This window comes from Cottoperca gobio, chromosome 21 (assembly GCF_900634415.1).
Source record: "Cottoperca gobio chromosome 21, fCotGob3.1, whole genome shotgun sequence".
In the NCBI taxonomy this organism is placed as follows: Eukaryota; Metazoa; Chordata; class Actinopteri; order Perciformes; family Bovichtidae; genus Cottoperca; species Cottoperca gobio.
This window is the reverse complement of record NC_041375.1, coordinates 9,942,145-9,961,078: the sequence shown is the minus strand read 5'-3', so window position 1 is coordinate 9,961,078 and position 18,934 is coordinate 9,942,145. Positions and strand designations below refer to the sequence as shown.

At 38.5% G+C, this 18,934-nt stretch overlaps 1 protein-coding gene across 2 annotated transcripts in view; it reads left to right on the top strand.

The window, feature by feature from the left end:
• thsd7ba (thrombospondin, type I, domain containing 7Ba) overlaps positions 1 to 18,934 on the top strand; it is a 156,590-nt gene that overhangs the window by 82,347 nt on the left and 55,309 nt on the right. For both annotated transcript variants that reach the window (XM_029459384.1, XM_029459383.1), the window contains exons 8-10: positions 1,722 to 1,922; positions 11,795 to 11,986; positions 15,368 to 15,599. In XM_029459384.1, coding sequence (XP_029315244.1) covers positions 1,722 to 1,922; positions 11,795 to 11,986; positions 15,368 to 15,599 — 625 coding nt within the window. The remainder of the gene's footprint in view (positions 1 to 1,721; positions 1,923 to 11,794; positions 11,987 to 15,367; positions 15,600 to 18,934) is intronic.

Sequence of the window (18,934 nt, the reverse complement as noted above, 5' to 3'; positions counted from 1 at the left end):
CAGGGTCTGTCAGCGGCAGGCTGGTAACTACCAGAGGCCCCGCTGGAGTTGTTTACTTATGTAGGTCATATAGAGGCATCAGTATTACACAGTAGGATTCACAGTAATGCTGCTTTGACCCTTGAGTTTGACCGGGAGTACTTTTTTCCTCTAAAACTTCCACTCAAACTTTTCTTGGGAGAACACAAAAGTATTAATCTTTTATTTTATTTTTTAAACCTTCAATTTCCACCCCCCCCTCCATGTCCCTTCTCAACCCCGAAGAAACAAGCTATGATGGACATTTCATTTCTACAACTACAGAGATGTTCAGTAGGTGCCAGTGTGGTGCCAGTACACCTCAGCTGGCAGCTCCCAATTTAGTAAGAGAAGCAGTGGCAGCAGAAGTGAAAAGACAGTGAGACTCAGTAATTGGAGCGAAGGGTGTCATTGTGAAAGGCTTACCAACCAATGTAACTTGACCCCCATCACTCCCACTTTCCTGCTTCTTTTAAGGACTTTTTCCTGAGCTGTGCCTCATTATCTCCCTTACCTCCACCTTTCTCTATTTTCACCTAAAGAATGGGATACAGTTGGAGATCCATTTATTCATTTATTTCATTCATTCAATTAGTCCCTCAACCCCATGATATCTGAGCAGATTATATTTATATTTTCTTTATAGAAAAGATATAGATCAACTGTTCACACTGTGTTACACTGTCTGCCTTTTCTTCCCTGTTAGATGTGAAGAAGATTTTGTAATTATTCATTTCAAGTAATAAGAAAATATGGCTAATGATCATAAAATCAGTGCAAAACTATGGACCTAACAGCTAGACAATACTCACAATACTAACAAAGCTTAAAAATAAGCTACACAATTAAATATACACTAATGTGTGTGGGAATTATGACGATGGCAGGATCCTACTGGATAAAGAACCAGGTGATGATCATCCTTTTGAATTCCCAGACTGGGTAAAGAGATGGGAATAAGAAGGTCACACATTCCTAACAACCAGCTTTTAGGTCAAAGCTGACCATTTACTAAGCCAACATTTTCTCTTTGGGTATTTCTAAACCTTTACAGCAGTTTCATGAATCTACTATAGACATAAACACATGGCCAAATCAAGGCCAAAAGTGTCTTAATTATTACTTTCCATGTGAAGAAAGTGGAAATGGATTCTGGGTCTCACTCCACACCAAGCAATGTGTACTGTGGACAGCTCGTGGTGCTAAAACTGAGTCTAATAAGTAGATGTAGCACTTCTGTCTTCATTACAAGATAACACATTCATTGCTTGAAAATATGAGTAACTTAACAGATGAATAACAAAACCACACCAACAATTCTAGCAATTCTAAAAAGGTGGTCTGGTCTGGTCTGGCACCAGCAAACAAATGTTAAATAGACACAGACTTCTTTTCACATTTCACACTCCTTTTTCAATAATTCACCTCTATTTGCATGGTTATTGGTGAGACATGGTAGCTTTTCTTATGAGGTGCTGATGCTGACTGTAGCATAAATGATGGAAGACATAAATAAATGATCACAGAGAAAATGACAAGGAAAGTCCACGTCTTAATACGTCTGTATGCTATTGTTTGGCAGAGAGGGGTTCTGTATACGTTGTATGAGATAACATGATTACTGTTGCCTTGTTTCTTGGAATTCCGATTGCTTCTTTGACAATGTTTCCCTGTTCCCTCCCTCCGCTTCCCTTCTCCGTCAGGTTTCAGACAGAAGAGGAGAGAGGTGTTGTGGGAGTCCAGCAGTCCTCCGGAAACCTGCCCTCATTTGGTGGAGTCTATCCCCTGTGATGATCCCACTTGCTACCTGTGGCAGGTCCAACAAGAAGAACGATGCATTCCCACTAAAAGCTCCTGTGGTCCTGGAACTACAGCCCAGAATGTGACCTGTGTCAGCGCTGAAGGTACAGTCAACCATTTGCATCATAAGTGAAGTCGCATCAAAATTAAAACCCTCACTCACACCAGAGTTTTCTTGGTAGTTCAATTTGGCCTTCTTCCAATTAAAACCTACTAAAAGCAATGTTTTTGACTCTTTAGGGAAATACATATTTACTTTCTTGCTGAGAGTTTGATGAGAAGATTAACACCACCCTAAAAAACTAAGCTAAGCACCACCTGTGTGTAAACATTTAAGTCAAATTAAAGTGGTATCAATCTTTAAATATACATCTTGGCTTACAGTTAATGAATTTAATAAAATGACCATCAGTATTTGCTGTACAACTCTCAGCCATAATCCATGTGTGTTCTACAGACAGACGACTTTTGTAATCTCTCTGTCTTTTTTTTTTACGTTGCTTAGTATTAGTATGGGCTCATGTATTGTTGTATCACTTTCAAAAGGTGCTAACCATAGACTGCGACACTAATTAGACTAGAGAAGTAGCAGTAAAATTAATTAAGGCCATAGAGCCATCAGTGCCGCGGTCCGGACACGTAAAGTTATCAGTAGCAATGTGATGCATGAACTATCAGGTATAATGTGATCCATTGTGCTCAGCCATATCCTCAGGTTGGGTGATAGGAAAATCAGCGTTAACGAAGCATGCATTATTCATGAGGGTCCATCACCGAGTTTATGGGCACAGAAAACATTGGTCTGATTAAAAGTCAGAATCACAGCTTCTTACCAGGCATTAATTGCTCATCTCCATAGATTATAAACCTAATTGCACCCTTTTTTGCCTGTGTTTTATTATTCTGTCACAATGGATCATGTGTATGTGTATCAGGAAGGCAGTGGAGGGTCCAAATGTATTAGCCAACAGGGGAGTCTAATGGGTTTTGACAGGACAACTAAGAATGCGGGCTTTGGCGAGTTTGAGGAAAAAGGCCTATGAAATTAGCTGCTGTGGATTTATTGTTAGAGAATGTTGACAAGTTGTTCACTGTTTCTTCTTTAATTGGCTTATTGGACTAACCATTCAAGCACGGTGAGTTTCAGCAGTGTCAGGGCCAAATTGTTAAGTGATGCAAAATCCTGTAAATTTGTTTTTCACACAATGGAAGTGTATAGCAGCGTTATAGGTACGGACTACCATCATCACTAAGCAAGGCAGTACCATTCACTATCCCACAGCTTATACTTATTATTATGAAAATAATGGCAGGATGATTAGTCTCCATTGATTGCAATGAATGGTAGATTTTGAGTGGAGTTGAGCAGAACCAAATTTGAAAATCTATTAAACTGTCGTTACATATTGTCCTTTTCATGTCTACTCAAAGCAAATGCTAAATTATTTTAAAATGTACAAATGTTGTGTCATGTATCATTTGATGAATACATAAGGCTGGAGACATGAAACATTTTCTAGTTTGATTTTGGAATATTGTTATGAATAGTCGTGGTAAAATCTGACTTTAATGAGAAAAGATGTTTGCCAGGCTGGCAATCGTTGTGTCAAGGATTTGACACTGCTTATTGTGTCAATTCTTTATTTTCAAATACAATGCACCATCTACATGCTCATAACACCTAATCAAGCCCACCAAGTAGCCAATTGTTCTAAAACGTAAACAAGTACTGCTGTGTTTCATTTTAATGATTTGAATGGTGGACAGATGGAAAAATAGATGATTGCTATGATTTCTATATTTTTTTTCTCAGTGACCACTTTTGATCTTGGTGAAGTTTCTCTCCAGATAGAATATGCCTTTTGTTACTTTTCTGTTATACTTGACAAATCAATTCTGTAGCGTGGTCATTAATTGCTGTCGGCACATTCAGACTCGACACATTAAAGGTCTCCTTCTTAGCTGTCACACAAGTAGAGACGATGGACTCTTTGTCTTCACAGCACTGACATGTTGGAAGAAAGCAGAATGCTTTACTCCTGGACAAAAGCTCAAGGCTTTGCCAGTCTCAAAAGATTCTTTGTAATTCAAGTATTTTAAGGTCAGGGTTTATTCTAAGTCACAACAACCCACAAAAGATGTCCAATATCAAACACAAAACAACCCTTATCATACGTATATAGAATATATACAGTATATATTTATATATATATATATATATATATATATATATGTATATAACACATTTCAGTGCACAACTGAAATAAGATTGACAGTCTCCCATTCTCCTCTCATCTTAAGTCCCTCAGGGCGAATGATGAATATAAATAGCCAAATAAAAAACATAAAGGCAAACATAACTTACCATGAATGCCACTTCACATTATTACTGGTACACGCTCACAATTCTTCTCTCAATGTATGCTAAAACAATCTGAATTCCAACTCCACTCACTCAACTAAGCTATTTGTACCGTAGTGGGTGCATTGTTGAAGATGAGCAACAGTCCTCTTCACAAACAAATACAGCGATGATCATTTGTTCAAACAGCTCACAACAAACTATGTCCTGTGTGTCTGTCATTGCTTTATACTGTTACATGTACAGTATATCTGATATCTTACAAAGTGTTACAATACAGTTGCACCAACATCTGGAGGTTTGTTTCCCTACTGTAATTTAGTGTTCTGGTATTCTGCAAAGTTTGGTGTACTTTTTGTTTTGTTTATGAAAGGGCTGTTTTAATTTAAGAAATAAGAAATAAAATAATTAATTAATATTTATTACTTTTTGAAAATATTAGATTAGTTTTTAAGAAAATTAGGAGTCAGACCTTTTGGTGCGTTATATATAATGCCCATAAAATTAATTTCAATGAAACAAAGTAGAGAAAACTCCGGACAGTTACAATTACAGTTGTATAGCGTTTGATGAAAGAGTGCTGGATATATTAACTGACTCATTTCCTCCATGTATCAGGACTAAAGTTAAAGATTCAATACACAGTTTTTAAGGTAAATTGTATATTTTAAAACAAATAGTCACTATGAAAAGCAACTCATCCCAGATACTTTTTACTGCAGCTCAAAACAAAGTACGTTGAACCTGCAGTATCTTTAGGTTTCTGAGATGTGGTTTCTGTGAAGAGTTTCCAATAATACTGAACAGTTCTGTTGAGAGTGCAATGGGAGTCTAAAGCTGCTATGGCATGAAGTTTAAACTGACAGGGGAGAGTATAGTACCTGCATACATAGCCCTGTTGGCTTGGTTGCAATAATTTTTCAGGTGCTAAACATATTTGACAAGATGAGCCAGGCGGAGAGGAGTGAGAGAAAGAGAGATAGGAGTGACATTCCTGCACCGATGACAGGATTGTATACAATAATTTAATATGTTTTCAGTAAGCATCTCTGATACCGTGTTTGTGGATGTACACATCTTACAATCGTAGCAGCTTGCCTTCTAATCCTACAAATAAATTAACTGACCTGTCTTTGTCTGAAGCTTTGATTTGAGGTCTCTGGGCAAGAACATTCATACAGCCTCTGGACTCATCTACCTCACTGTGTTAGAGTGGCTGGAACTTTATATCATTTTAAGTTACAGTTAAAAAGTCTCCTTTTATACTCTGGATTGTTTTATAATTTGCTCTTAATTGTATTGTGCTTGCTGTCTGTTGTCGACTGTCTTTCTTTTTCGTTTCTTTTTTGAGTTGTAGTTTTATTAGATTGATCTACAAATAGAGCGTATCTTTTCACACTATGTAAAATCAGTGGCGGTACGTTGAGTTATGTGTCCCCACCAGAAAATGTCAAAATGTGAAATGGTGAATCCTGACAATGTTATCGGTGAAATCGTTTTTTTTTATGTTGACACCTCGTTGTCAATTATCCTTTTATAGCACATACAAATACCTAACTCTTATAGATTGCTGAAGGCTGGTGTTAGTGAAGTAAGGCTTTCATGGCTGATGACCTTGTTCGACAACCATTAAGAACAAGCTTTTGTGTCCTAAACATAAGAATTACTGACACCTTTTTAAATGGTTCAGTTTATTTATCGTTTATTGAGTCACTTGAATCATCGGGTTCACAAATGTTCCCAGTGTGCAGCTGCTTCAGATGACGATATTACAAAGAAAAATAAATGGTAAGCCATAAAAAGAATTGTTAATGTTAACATGCCTGTCCACCTTGGAGCTTGGACCACGTTTAGCTTTGAGTGCGGCACACATTCGCCGTGGCATCGTTTCAATAAGCTTCTGCAATGTCACAACATTTATTTCCTTCCAGAGTTGCATTAATTTTCCACCAAGATCTTGTATTGATGATGGAAGAGAGGCACGAGGCATGATGGGTGCATCACTTCATCCGCCTCTCTTCTTACCCTGATGCGCCCGTCACTCTGGAACAGGGTACATCTGGATCATCAGACATGACCTTCTTCTTGCTCCAGAGTCCAATCTTTAAGCTCCCTAGCAAATTGAAGCCATTTTTTCAGATTAGCCTCACTTCTTATGGCTACACAGCTGTTTAGTCCCAATCCGTTGAGTTCCCTTCGCATTGTGCGTGTGGACATGCTCTTACTTTCACTATAAACATAGCCGTGAGTTCTACTGTTGATTTCTTACGATATGATTTCACCAAACGTTTAAGTGATCTCAGATCACGATCATTCAAGAGTTTTTTCCGAGCACATTTCTTCCTGAAGATGATGGTTCACCACGATCCTTCCAGGTTTAATAATGCGTTGGACAGTTCTTAACCCGATTTTAGCAGTTTCATCAATCTCCTTTCTTTGCTTGATGCAGGCCAATAATTTGACCCTTCTGAAACTGATTCACATCCTTTCCACGACCACAGGATCTGTCTTCCCACATGGTTGTTTAAGAAATGAGAAGCTACTCCCCGCATCAGCTCGGGTTAAATAGCTTGTTGCCAGCAGAAACATATTAATCACTGCAGTAATTATCCAATGGAAGGCTCTTACAGATTTGCTTAGTTAAATCCAGGTGGTGACTTATTTTTGGACGGGCAGTGCATTTACACCAAAGTGGAATAGGGGAAGTAGATGTGGGAAATGGCAGGAACCATTTGAGATTGTGGACTTCAATGAAGTGAGAGGCGCCGAAGAGATATGGAGTGTTTCCTCCACTTTACTCCTTGATTGAGTAAGGATTTGGTTTCCAATTTCTCAGCATAAAACTACTCTGCATTTCAAACCTATAAACTCGTGAAGTTGAAAGTTTATGCCTGTGGAGAAGCTTATCTGATGGGGATTTATATTATTATCTATGGCTGCTCAAGCTACCAGAAAATATCGTCTATCACTTAAAGCCCAGCTTTTATTGCTCAAGAAATACATGAGGTAATTCCTAAAATCGCCCAGGTATAGATGAAATGGAAAAGACTGGCCCAGGAGTGTTTGAGGACATTTTGGGGCTCAGCCAGAAGGAGGATCCAGAGGGATCTACCCCTCAAAAAAATGTGTTGTTTACGCTTTCAGATCTTTTGGTCCAATTAATGAGAGTGTCTGATTGTTCTGATGTTCAATGCCAAGGAGAAATGCATTTTCTTATAATCAAGTCATTTAATCTATTTTTGAAGATATCTATTGTTTGTTATATTTCGTTTCAATTGCATTTATTCAGATTCTTTGAATGGATTTTGACACATTTTTTATTAAAAAAACAAACTAAAAAAAAAAACTTTTCAATATTCTAGTGAAGACGGAACTTTAATTGAGTAAAACATATCTGTATTTGCTATGGGCAGTTCTGAGTATCGGATATGCATTATTTGTCTGTCTAAAATGACCCTCTCTGTGTCCTCATATGGCATTCATGCAAAGACTAATGTTATCTGCAACTTTCAAAAACACAACTATCACCCTTAAATTCATGTTAGTTAGGTGGATAAGGAGTTGCCTTACATGCAGTTTTTAGCTGGAAGGAAGTACTTCTACAATTGTTGCAAACTGAGTTAAACTAATCTGTCATCTCACACAGGGAGGCTAATGGGCGCTTATTGTATTCCACTTACTTTATTGGGTTGTAAACTACAGCAAAGTAAAAAAAAAGTGCTGTGTTAGCCCAACCCAATGCGCTTTCTGCCCCGGGCTTAGTAAAGTTGTTTTGACAGCTCCCATAGCTCCCACTGTCTGCACAGCGACCACTCTCACCAGAGTAGTCAGTCCCATTTCCCGGACTAACTTCCAACCACAGGACACGCTGACTCAAACTTACTGGGTGCACCTGTGACTGACAGCTGACAGAGATGCATGTTGGCTGACCTTCCCAAATATACTGAGGCTCTGACATTTCTGAAGCCAGCAACAATATCTCAGCAGTATAGTTAACGTCAGCCTGAACTACCTCTCTTTGACTGGTCAACAATACTCATGCGATGATGATGAGCAGCCCTAGACTTTGCTGTGTGACTGTGAAGACTAATACATTCTAAAGTTACATGATTGACAGGCAAATACAGAAAAAATATTAATTAGTGACCCAGGCTACTTTGTCAGAGCCCACTTTGATGTTCGCAGTGATTTTGTTCAATTTACCTCGTTGCTTTTTTGCTGTAAGCTTTGTCTTAAAAGCTGCCTGCTCAGAGTGGATGTGATTATTAACTGTTAAGCAAAGGCGAGGACTTCTGGTTTTTTTCTACATCTACCTGAATATTAACAATGATGAAGATTAATTGGTAGGTGGGCGAACAGGATAGAAATCATGTTGAAATTGCATGCAGTAGGCAGTGGTATTATATTTAAGTAAGAGCCGCAACTACAGATCCCTGTATTAATAATGCAAAAGGACCCCGAGGGCAGCCATCTATTTGCAGTCACCCCCCCCACACACACACACACACACTCACACACACAACACAACACATGTAGTCTCACACATACACACTCACACGTCGACACACATACACGTGCATTTGGATTCATGTTTTCATTCCACATTTCTTCAGGCAGTGTTTCCAGGCTTGGCTTTGTGAGTCTTTTGTTGGTTCTGTTTGCTAACATATTCATTAGACCTTCGTGATTTTCAAGCAGAACATTTGAATAATTACTGATTTTTTCTACTGTTGGCAATAATACATCTAAACAATTCTTAAAATATGCCTGGAGCACAAGGAAATCTGCTTAGCTTTGCATGACATAGCAAACTTGCATATTCTTCTGTTAATTTGTTTAATGGAAAACTGAAAGGTTGTAATTGTAAATATGTCAAAATAGCCTCATATACTGTATTTTTGGTTTAGTAAGGAGGGTTAACTGAACATGGGGTTTGTGTTTGTGTTCCAACACTTCAATCACACCTGTTTGTTCAATATTGTGTGAGGTTTTGTCTCGCTTCTGTGCTTCTCCAAGCAATGCATTCAGCTGAAACCATAAAGCCATATAAAAGTATGTAGCAGGTATACGGCTTTATAACTGCTACCATGTGTTTCCAAGAGAACTATACTATATTGTTTTGTAATGTATGCACAGTATTAATGAAAAACAATTTAAATGGAAATTAATTTTGCAGCTCATGTAGTGAATAGTGGGTGGGAAATAGCATGATGGATCTTTTATCTCATAGCTTTGAAAAAATAGGTGTTAGTGTTTACTGGAGGATTATACAGATACGGCATGAGGTACAAAACACACATTTGCATAGCATTTGTATGCCATTGTCCAATGTACTGAAGTATCATTGTGTTTTAGATAAAAGTTGTTGTGTTTTCTCATTTGTCAATGTTTGTTTCTGTAATGTCATCATTTATGAAATATGTTTTTTGGGAACCTATTTTAATCTTTGATTTGTTTTGTGTTTTGTTGTATATTATTTAGATTCCTTTCCTTTGGTCATGGATTTTGTCTTTTCTTATTTTGTCCAATGCAGAGCTTTTGAATGGCATTGATTTGACACTTTGAACGTGTAATACTGTACTCAAAGGAAATTCTACCCAACAAACATTTCTTTTAATGGTATTTTCAATTTGTAGTGTTGTTGTTGAATAACTTCCATAAATATTGTTTGTCACATTAGTGTAACGGGTACAGTAAGGATACAACTATGACTATTTTGGGACAACCTCTACCTGAAAACAGTAGGTGCAAAATAGGTCTATTATAAATGGTACAGATACAGTAATCCGTGTCTGTCCCTCTGAATGTGGGTCAAAGAGGTAGATTTACAGAATGCATGGATCTTACCGTGTTTCATTTTGAGCTCACTTTGTATAAAGCACAGACACCTGAAATAATTACCTGGGTGGGAGTCGTGGTGAACAAAGACAATATATTTATATATATATACACAGTTTAAAATCTCACTGCCAGCACAAAACAATTATGTAAAGTATCAGTTAAATTCAAGTGCAGCTGCCTCCAGATCTTTGCTCAGCTGCTGTAGTTGGAGATATGTAATTATAAAGAATATTCCTGTTTTTCTTTTTTTACTGTACTGTGAGACTGAACCATATCTTCTGTTGTTTACAGAACCGTTACTTTGATAGCTGGACATTGCTGACGCTTTACCTTTATGAGCAAAAGGTTTTCACATCTATCTGATAAAGCGATACCTAAGTTTGCTCTCTCCACTGCGCTCCTCTGCATGAGGAGTATTCCCTCAGAGAAGAAGAAAAAAGAGAAAGTGGTGACAAATCTGCCCTGGGGTTGTTATTGTTAAACCATATTCTATGATGTAGTGGCAGAGTTCAACCAAGTTAATGATACTGCTGTGTGTGAGAATCTATACAAAAACAATGCCTTGGCTGCTGCTGGCTTTGTTTTGACATCGGGATGGCATCCCTGATTCTGGAATTGATCTCCCTCTCTCTCTTGACCTTCTAGAAATCTGTGCGGGTCCAACTAAAAATATAAGGGATATTTTGGGTTTTTTCACCACAACATTCATGTGAGAATATTGTTCTGTAATTTCAGTGTTTAATCACACAAAAAGATGATCATGGAAGTACAGTAAAGAGAAAATGCTCCGTCATTATTTTAGCTGTTTCAATCCTGGGAGCTGTGATAAATATTTAATAACATGACTGCAAGAGGAAGGCTGAAGGATAGCTTTTAGAACTAGCTCCGAATACTAATTGGATGGCCTTATAATTTTCTTTAGATTAAATTAAATTCTATTAGTGTTTGACAGATTTGTCTAACACTTAAGGAGGATTCCTGCTTAATTCTGGTGTGAATGAAAGATAATTTGTTTCCTTTCAAATGGTCAAAAACGTTTTGTATTTGGCAAACTTTGCCAATATAGAAAAGGATGAAGTTTAGGATTATTTTTCTATTTAAAAATCTTCTCCAACAACCATCTTCATCACTATAAATTGTAATAAAGGGATTCTTAAACGTGTTACTATTTACAACAACATAAGCCTCTTATACACCTGCATTACTATGTAATCATATTCAGATTCTGTCTAGATTAAGCCTGATTATGTTTACACCTGGCATCAACATGCGTCAACAGTGTCCACAATGAGATCCCATCATGATCTATTTCCATGCCACAACTGCACCCCTCATCACAACACATCCCTCTCCACCCTGACACAAAATGGTAAACAACTGAAATTCTAGACAAGCTGCGCATGTCAAAGTATTTGTTCTCTATGTGAACTGCATTCACACTTTCTTTCAATGTGATGAGAATGGAAACCGGTTCACCTCTTTAGGTGGTTTGTGTATTTGGATCACAATCAATCTGTCTTAGTTAAATTCATATGTAGGGCTGCAATTTACGTCGATAAATCTTTTGATTCATTTATTAGTTTTTTGTACAATGAAAATGGTGAAAAATAACTATCAGTGTTTCTCAAAGCTTAAGATGACATCCTCAGATGTCTTGTTTCGTCAACGTTATTTAGTTTACAGTCATAGAGGAGTCAAGAAACCAGAAAATATTTACATTGAACCCTTAAAGCTGATGTCTCTATAACAATTTTTCTAACCTGCCTTCCTCAGGGGACGATGTGCCCATTACCCACTGTGTAGACGACCCTCCCCCCACAGAAGTGGCCTGCGAGATGGCCTGTCCAGCAGACTGTGTGGTTGGCTCCTGGTCGTCCTGGTCGCCCTGCTCACACAGCTGTGCCACCAAGACAGCAGAGGGTCGACAGAGCCGCACTCGCACCGTGTTGGCCATTCCAGGGAAAGGTATTGCAACGTCCCCTCTGACTTCTTTTTATCTTTTCCCTCCCAAGGTAGGTGTAGGTGGCATTGTTGGAAACACTCTCGATTATTACACCATTAAGTGGGTCATTTTGTTACATAGGCGACATTGTGCCAACGAGATAATAAGCAGTACCAGTACAGATGTATATACAAGGGAAGAAGAAAATAGTTAACATAATTTACAGTACAGTAATAGTGTTACTTGGTGAGAAAACAGAGTGTGGGGAAACTTGTTTTTTTACAATACTGATTACTAAAAATAAAAATAAAAAGCAGGTGTGATATCATTTATGGGAAATTCCATCAATTTTACACATCAACGTACATCTACAGGTCTTTGGGAGTAATACTGTATATGTGAAAATGTTTAAGAAATACTTTTATGGCTCCAGAGGGAGCTGCACGAAATCTGATTAATTGCAGCAAATGATGCAGTTTGAGGCTACACTAGCCGCTACTAGCATGACACACCTGAATCACCAACTGTCTTTGGACAAATTGCATTATGGTTAACTTAAGCAGCTAAATCTGTGGAGTACTCTTTTTAATTACAACATTTCTTACAACCGTATTTGCTATGTTACAGTAAATATATTGCAGTATATATTATATTGTCACTGGGAATCAAAAATAAGAAACCCAAAGTTCAGCTTGGCGAACAAAAACTAAAAGCTGATTGATCAGAGTGCTTTCACGTACATTGTGAGGTTGCATTGGTTGTTTGTAACTGTAGATTTCAAAGTCTTATTAAGACATTTTTCATCTCAAAAACATTTGTGGTTTGAGTTAACCATCCATTATCAAGGACTCTTTCTTTAGCCAGCATTATTCTGCGTACTTCAAATGTTGTTAGACAGCGGAGTCTTGGCAGCTAGCTACTACCCATTAATCCCTGTAACCAAATGCATATCTGCAATAACAGCTGATGAAACAATCTTAAAGCTTAAGCCAGGTTTCACACTGTGTTGTTTATTATCTTGTTGCTGGCTATCTGCTTGCTGGCAGAGGTGTGTGCATGTGTTTGCATGCTGTAATTGCGTTTAGAGGCCTGCATGTTGTGTGACAGTATGGAAGAACTGGATAATGCAAAACAGACTGGAAGGTGCAGGTGGTTCAGTGACAAAGTCATCCTAGCCCTTCTGTGAGTCACAGTTCACTTTAGAGCACTTACTTCTCTCTAGATGACACGTCTGATGCTACTTCAAGTGAACTGTCCCTTGTTTCCCCTTCATGTAGGAAATATCCTCATAGTCCCAGTACACTTCAAGTAAATTGTTAAATCTCAAGACGCCCCGTAATGTGTATGTGTGGTATTTGTGCACACATTTGCATCATTTGTGTCTGTGTGTGTGTGTCTGTGTGTGTATGTGTGGTTTCCAGTTACCACAGTGAAGAAGTGCTCAGTTATCCCACATTTGCGTATTTATATGCACTCTACACACAAGCGTTTACCTCAGCATGATCGCATCAAACTAGCGGTGTCACCTTTCTGCAAGTAGAGAGGAAATAATAATAATAATAATAATAATAATAATAAGCTTTATTTGTATGTATTTTGAAAGCATGAGATCAACAATGCGCCCCTGTGGCCTTTCAACTGGTTTACTCCCTTCGGTTAAAGCCAGTTTTTCTCCAATAGACATTTATCAGAGAAACAGTCTATTTGATCTCAGGCTTTTCAAAAATACACACTCTGAAATTCATCTCAGTTACCTTTACACATTCAATGTTAAACCAGGCATGGCAAAAATGTATGAAATTATTTAAATTAGTTTAAATTGGCACCATTAAAAAGCTAAGATAAAAATATATAAAATATCACCATTAGAAGGCTAAAGTAAAGAGATATAAAATATCACTATTAAAAGGCTAAAGTAAAGAGATATGTCTTCAGTTTACTTTTGAAGATATTGAGCGAGCTTGCCTCTCTAATGTCTGCAGGTAAAGTGTTCCATAGCTTTGGTGCATAATTGATAAAGGCTGCATCCCCGATTTTCTTTTGAATGTTTCTGGGAACATTTAATAAAGCAGTAGTGGATGATCGTAATGTTCTTGGGGGCACATAGTTTATTAGAGTTGGCAGTGTAACTTGGTGCGGTTCCGTTTAGGGCTTTGTATACAAGAAGGAGGACCTTAAAGTCAATTCTAAAAGTTACTGGAAGCCAGTGTAGAGCGGCTAACACTGGACTGATGTGGTCTCTCCTCTTGGTTCTAGTCAGCAGCCTCGCTGCAGCGTTTTGGATGAGCTGAAGTCTCTCTGTTGTTTTTTTTGGGAGGCCGGTAAAGAGTGCATTACAGTAATCGAGTCGGCTTGAGATGAAAGTATGGATTAGTTTTTCAGCATCCTTTTGATTTATAAATTGTCTGATTTTAGTTATATTTCTAAGGTGGAAGAATTATGTTTTTGTCACCTTGTTTATGTGGGATTTAAAGCTTAGAGCTGAGTCTATGATAACACCAAGACTTGTAACTTCAGGTTTAATCAAAGGAGTAAGTTTCCCCATGTTATTCAGCATCATCTCTCTTTTTGTTACAGGACCTACTAGTAGGATTTCAGTTTAGTTCTCATTTAACTTTAAGAAATGATTGCTCATCCATTTATTTATTGCTGACAGACAGGTGGTGATGGAGTTAACAGCTGTAGCATCATTTGGTTCAGCAGAGATGTACAGTTGTGTGTCATCCGCGTAGCTATGGAAGCACACATTGTGTTCTCTAATGATGTCCCCAAGTGGGAGCATGTATAGGGAGAACAGTAATGGACCGAGGCAGCTCCCTTGTGGAACTCCAAAGTGGGCATCATGCTTCTCTGACACATCATTTCACAAGTCAGTTAAAAAGTGATAATAATGTTGAACTGTGGTATTATTTTTGCTGTGATAGCGAACTGCACAGCCACATTGAGGTTAAATGTAGAACTGTATAGTATGTGTTCAAACAATGACTATATATATGACAACCAGGATACAGCGAGCAGGGGCTGGAAAACATTGTTTTGGACTGATTATGGGCTGTGTTTGAATTGGCCTGCGAATTCTGTTACAGTGACCTCACTGTCACTTTTCATTTGTAATACAAACTTGTTGTAACTTGTAAAGTGTCGGCTCAGCTAACCCGAACAAACATTTGTGTTGTCGCAGCCAGCGGTCAATGATAATATTAGCATTTGACTTCCAGCTGCTAATTGCAGCTTGTTACTTCAGATGAAATGTATTGTATATGTTGTGCGAATCACATGAACTCTCCTAACTAATTTAGCTTTTTCAGACTAGCATTAGTAGTTTTAGAATGCCAAGGTATAGAGTTACACAGCAGTGTTCATGTTTTTGACTCTGTGGTTCTTTCCTGTGTGCTGGTGGGCAGATGGGAAGGAGTGTCCGGCAGCCCCAGCCCTGGAGGAGTGGAGAGTCTGCAATGACCATCCTTGTATGATGTTCTACTGGGAGGCCTCAGCCTGGGGTCCCTGTATTGAGGATTCCTCCATTGATCTCAATGGAACCAGCTTCTTGAATAGGACTCCTACTTGTGCCATGGGTGTTCAGATCCGCAAAGTCAGCTGCATGAAGAGGAACGTTGGACCCGTCATAAGTAAAAGGTACGCTCTCTGACCTTAGGCAAAGTAGCAATGCAATATGTACTTCAATTCTATAATATTTTAACTTAGCATTGGGATTTTGCACATGAATACATGTTAAAACATTCAATGATTTTGTGCATCATAAGTGAAATGTTTATTTTAGGGCAATACTGTATCTTTCCGGTTTAATGTTTTGGGCATGTTGTTGCAGGCATATTTTTCAGAGTCTGTTGGGAGGCGAATCAATAAGTTGTCTCCTTCTTACATCCTGTTATCTTGGGATGGTGTTGAGCCTGATCTGTTCACACGTTGTTTGCATCACTGTAACTCTTGACTTTTCCTTGCCGGCTTGTGTCATGACAAGCTTTTTGTCACTAGAACACCTAGTGTGTTATATACGTGTACATTGAGCAGGTGTTTTTTTCAAATGTCCCCTGGTGCATCAGGTTTGTTTTCACTCAAGTAACATGACATTTGGTGATAAAGAAAAAAACATATTGAATATGTTGTTTCAGCCCACCAAGCAGTGTTTTACCTACTCTCAAAATAGTTGATGACAAGAGTTTGATATGCCGACTAAAATGTCTATTCTTATGCCAGAATGGCACTGTAACAGAATATTTTCTTCTTCTGTCCCTATCTGACACTGCTACATTGCTTAGTTTTAGATACTAGAAAATATGTCTCGAGAGAAACGAATAATAAATTATGAGTGAGGAGTAAAAGAGCGTTGTGAAATCTGGGGGAGGAGTTGAGAGGTGATCATGTTTCTCTCAGAGAAAAATCGCTTATGATTAAAGATTCCAAAAATATTTTACTTGGAAGATATTGTGTGTGTATACATACAAAGAAATGACTCAGAGGATTTGATGCACTGAGAAAAGATATCCCCTGAGTACATTAAACTCTTCTTTTATGCTTTTTGCCTGTGTTTAGGATTTTGTTTTCGTGAACCTGAGATTCATTTTGCTTATGATCCACCATTATCTACTCCTCTTTCAGCCATACAATATCAGACACTGCTAAGGGCTTTTGTGCTGTCGCTGTAATGATGTTATAGCCCACACCAGGAAGATAGATTTATAAATAATTCACAAAGTTTGCCCTTCTTTTGCGCAATATATTATTGACAGGGCCATAAAATGGATTATGGAGAGGCTTTTTTCCTTATAAACGTCCTATCTCCCACCACAGAGGCTTTAATGAAAGCTGTCACTTCTGCTCCACAGTATGCTGTGAAGTCAATCACTTCTTTGATATTCATATATAACTGCAGAGTGTTCTTTAATGGGACAGCACCTACCACATAGCCGTACATGTTGTTGTTCAGTCAGTAACAAGTTACTGTTTCTGCTGTCATGAGTCATGATCAGTGTGACCATATAGAACAGCATAGATCTGGCATAACTTCATAAGCCTCATATGATTGGATTATTATCCAGTTGACAGATGGTAGCATGATTCCTAGACTGAAAAAGGAAAGAATAGGGCTAGATAGCAGAGTTCTGACTCTGCTATCTTTTTTCCAACACTTTAACCTTTGCTTATCTCAGAATGAGTTTGAAATACAGGAATGTCCATAATATTTCTAATTCTTTCTTATCCGAAGGAGGTGATGGCCCCTGAAAATATTAAATGTTGTGGTACTTCAGAAGAGTCACTTTCGTCAGCAATCATATAAGCATTTCATGCTAAGCAATAATCTCCATGGGGCACACTGGCTCAATAAAAGGTCAGTGGGTTTTTCCTGGTACAAGTACAGAGCCCCCAGCTCTTACATAATATTGATTTTGAGTTAAATTTTCGCTCCCCTTTTGTCACATATTTAGGATAAAATAAAAAACTAAAGCAGTGGTTGTAAGAGTAATTACATCAAATTTGATGAATTAATTATTAAAATAATAAAGTGTTAAATAAACACAAATTAATGCATGCAATATTATTTAATGTTTATGTTAATTAATTGATGCTGTAAGTTGCGGCTTGTTATGTAAATATATATTCTATTATATCTGTTCCCGTAAGGAACCCCAAACTTCCCTTCTCCGGGCCACATCTGCCAGCTCCAACTGGGGGATCCCAGGCCAGTGAGGAGATATAATCTCTCCACCCTGGGGAAGGGTCTCCTCCCAGCTGGACATGCCTGGAACACCTCCCTAGGGAGTGGCCCAGGTGGCATCCTTACTAGATGCCTTCTGGCTCAGTTCTCTTTTTGTCACAACAGTGTGGGAAAGCGACTGCAGTACCGCCCCCGCTGCTCTGATTCTCCGGCCGATCTCTCGTTCCATCTCGTCCATCTTGAACTCTTTCACTTGGGGTAAGGGCTCATTCCCTACCCGGAGTAGGCAATTCATCTGTTTCCTGCTGAGAGCCATGGCCTCATTTCGATTTCGAGGTGCTGATCCTCATCCCAACCGCTTCACACTCGGCTGCGAACCGATCCAGTGACTGCTGAAGGTCACAGACCGATGACGCCATCAGGACCACATCATCTGCAAAGAGCAGCGATGAGATCCTCAGGTCACCGAACTGCAACCCCTCTTGTTTTCTAATGCCCCTTTTTGATATTTCTTTTCAAGGCGTTACTTATATGCAATGATGTAAAGCTTTTGAGTGGAAATATCTGGGGGCTTTTCCAGGCAAATATTGACATTTGATATTCAATAAAATATTCGACTGATTGACAGCCTGCCTTACTTACAATAATATACTGCATTGATAATTGTAAATGATAACTTCAACACCCATTACACTTAAAAGGACAAAAAATAAATTATAAAACAATTATTATTATAAATTATTATTTCAGGAGACATGTTGTTGTTATTTACTATGATCAGAGTAGGCAGAGCACACCAGGTTGTGCTGCTATTTGATTGCATTTGTAATAATCAACAATTTGTGAGAGACATTTAATGTTCCCAACCTTGTCACAGTTGAACACCATGGCCTTGACTGTAAGTCTGATTCCCTCAATCTGGGCAGTACTACACAATATTCCCCCAGCTGCTCCGCTGCGTTGTCATGCCCTCTGGCATGAATCTCTCCAAAGAGGGAGAGAAGAAGAGGGATAAATCTGAGGTTTTTATGTATCTTGCCTCTTTATGTTTTGGCATACTTTGATCTCATTCCTATGCATTCTGGCTTTCTGCAGTTGGTAGGATGTGACACCCTGCTGGGTCTCTAGTGAGACCTGGATCTGGTTGTCGGGCAAAAAAAAGAACTCACTCTGAAATCTGAAATAAAATTTGGCTGTCTTTGTGTGTGTCTGTTTGTGTATTTGTTGGTCTGTGTGTGTGTGTGTGGGGGGGGGGGGGGGTTACTGCTTGCTGATGAATAAATCATAGATCATG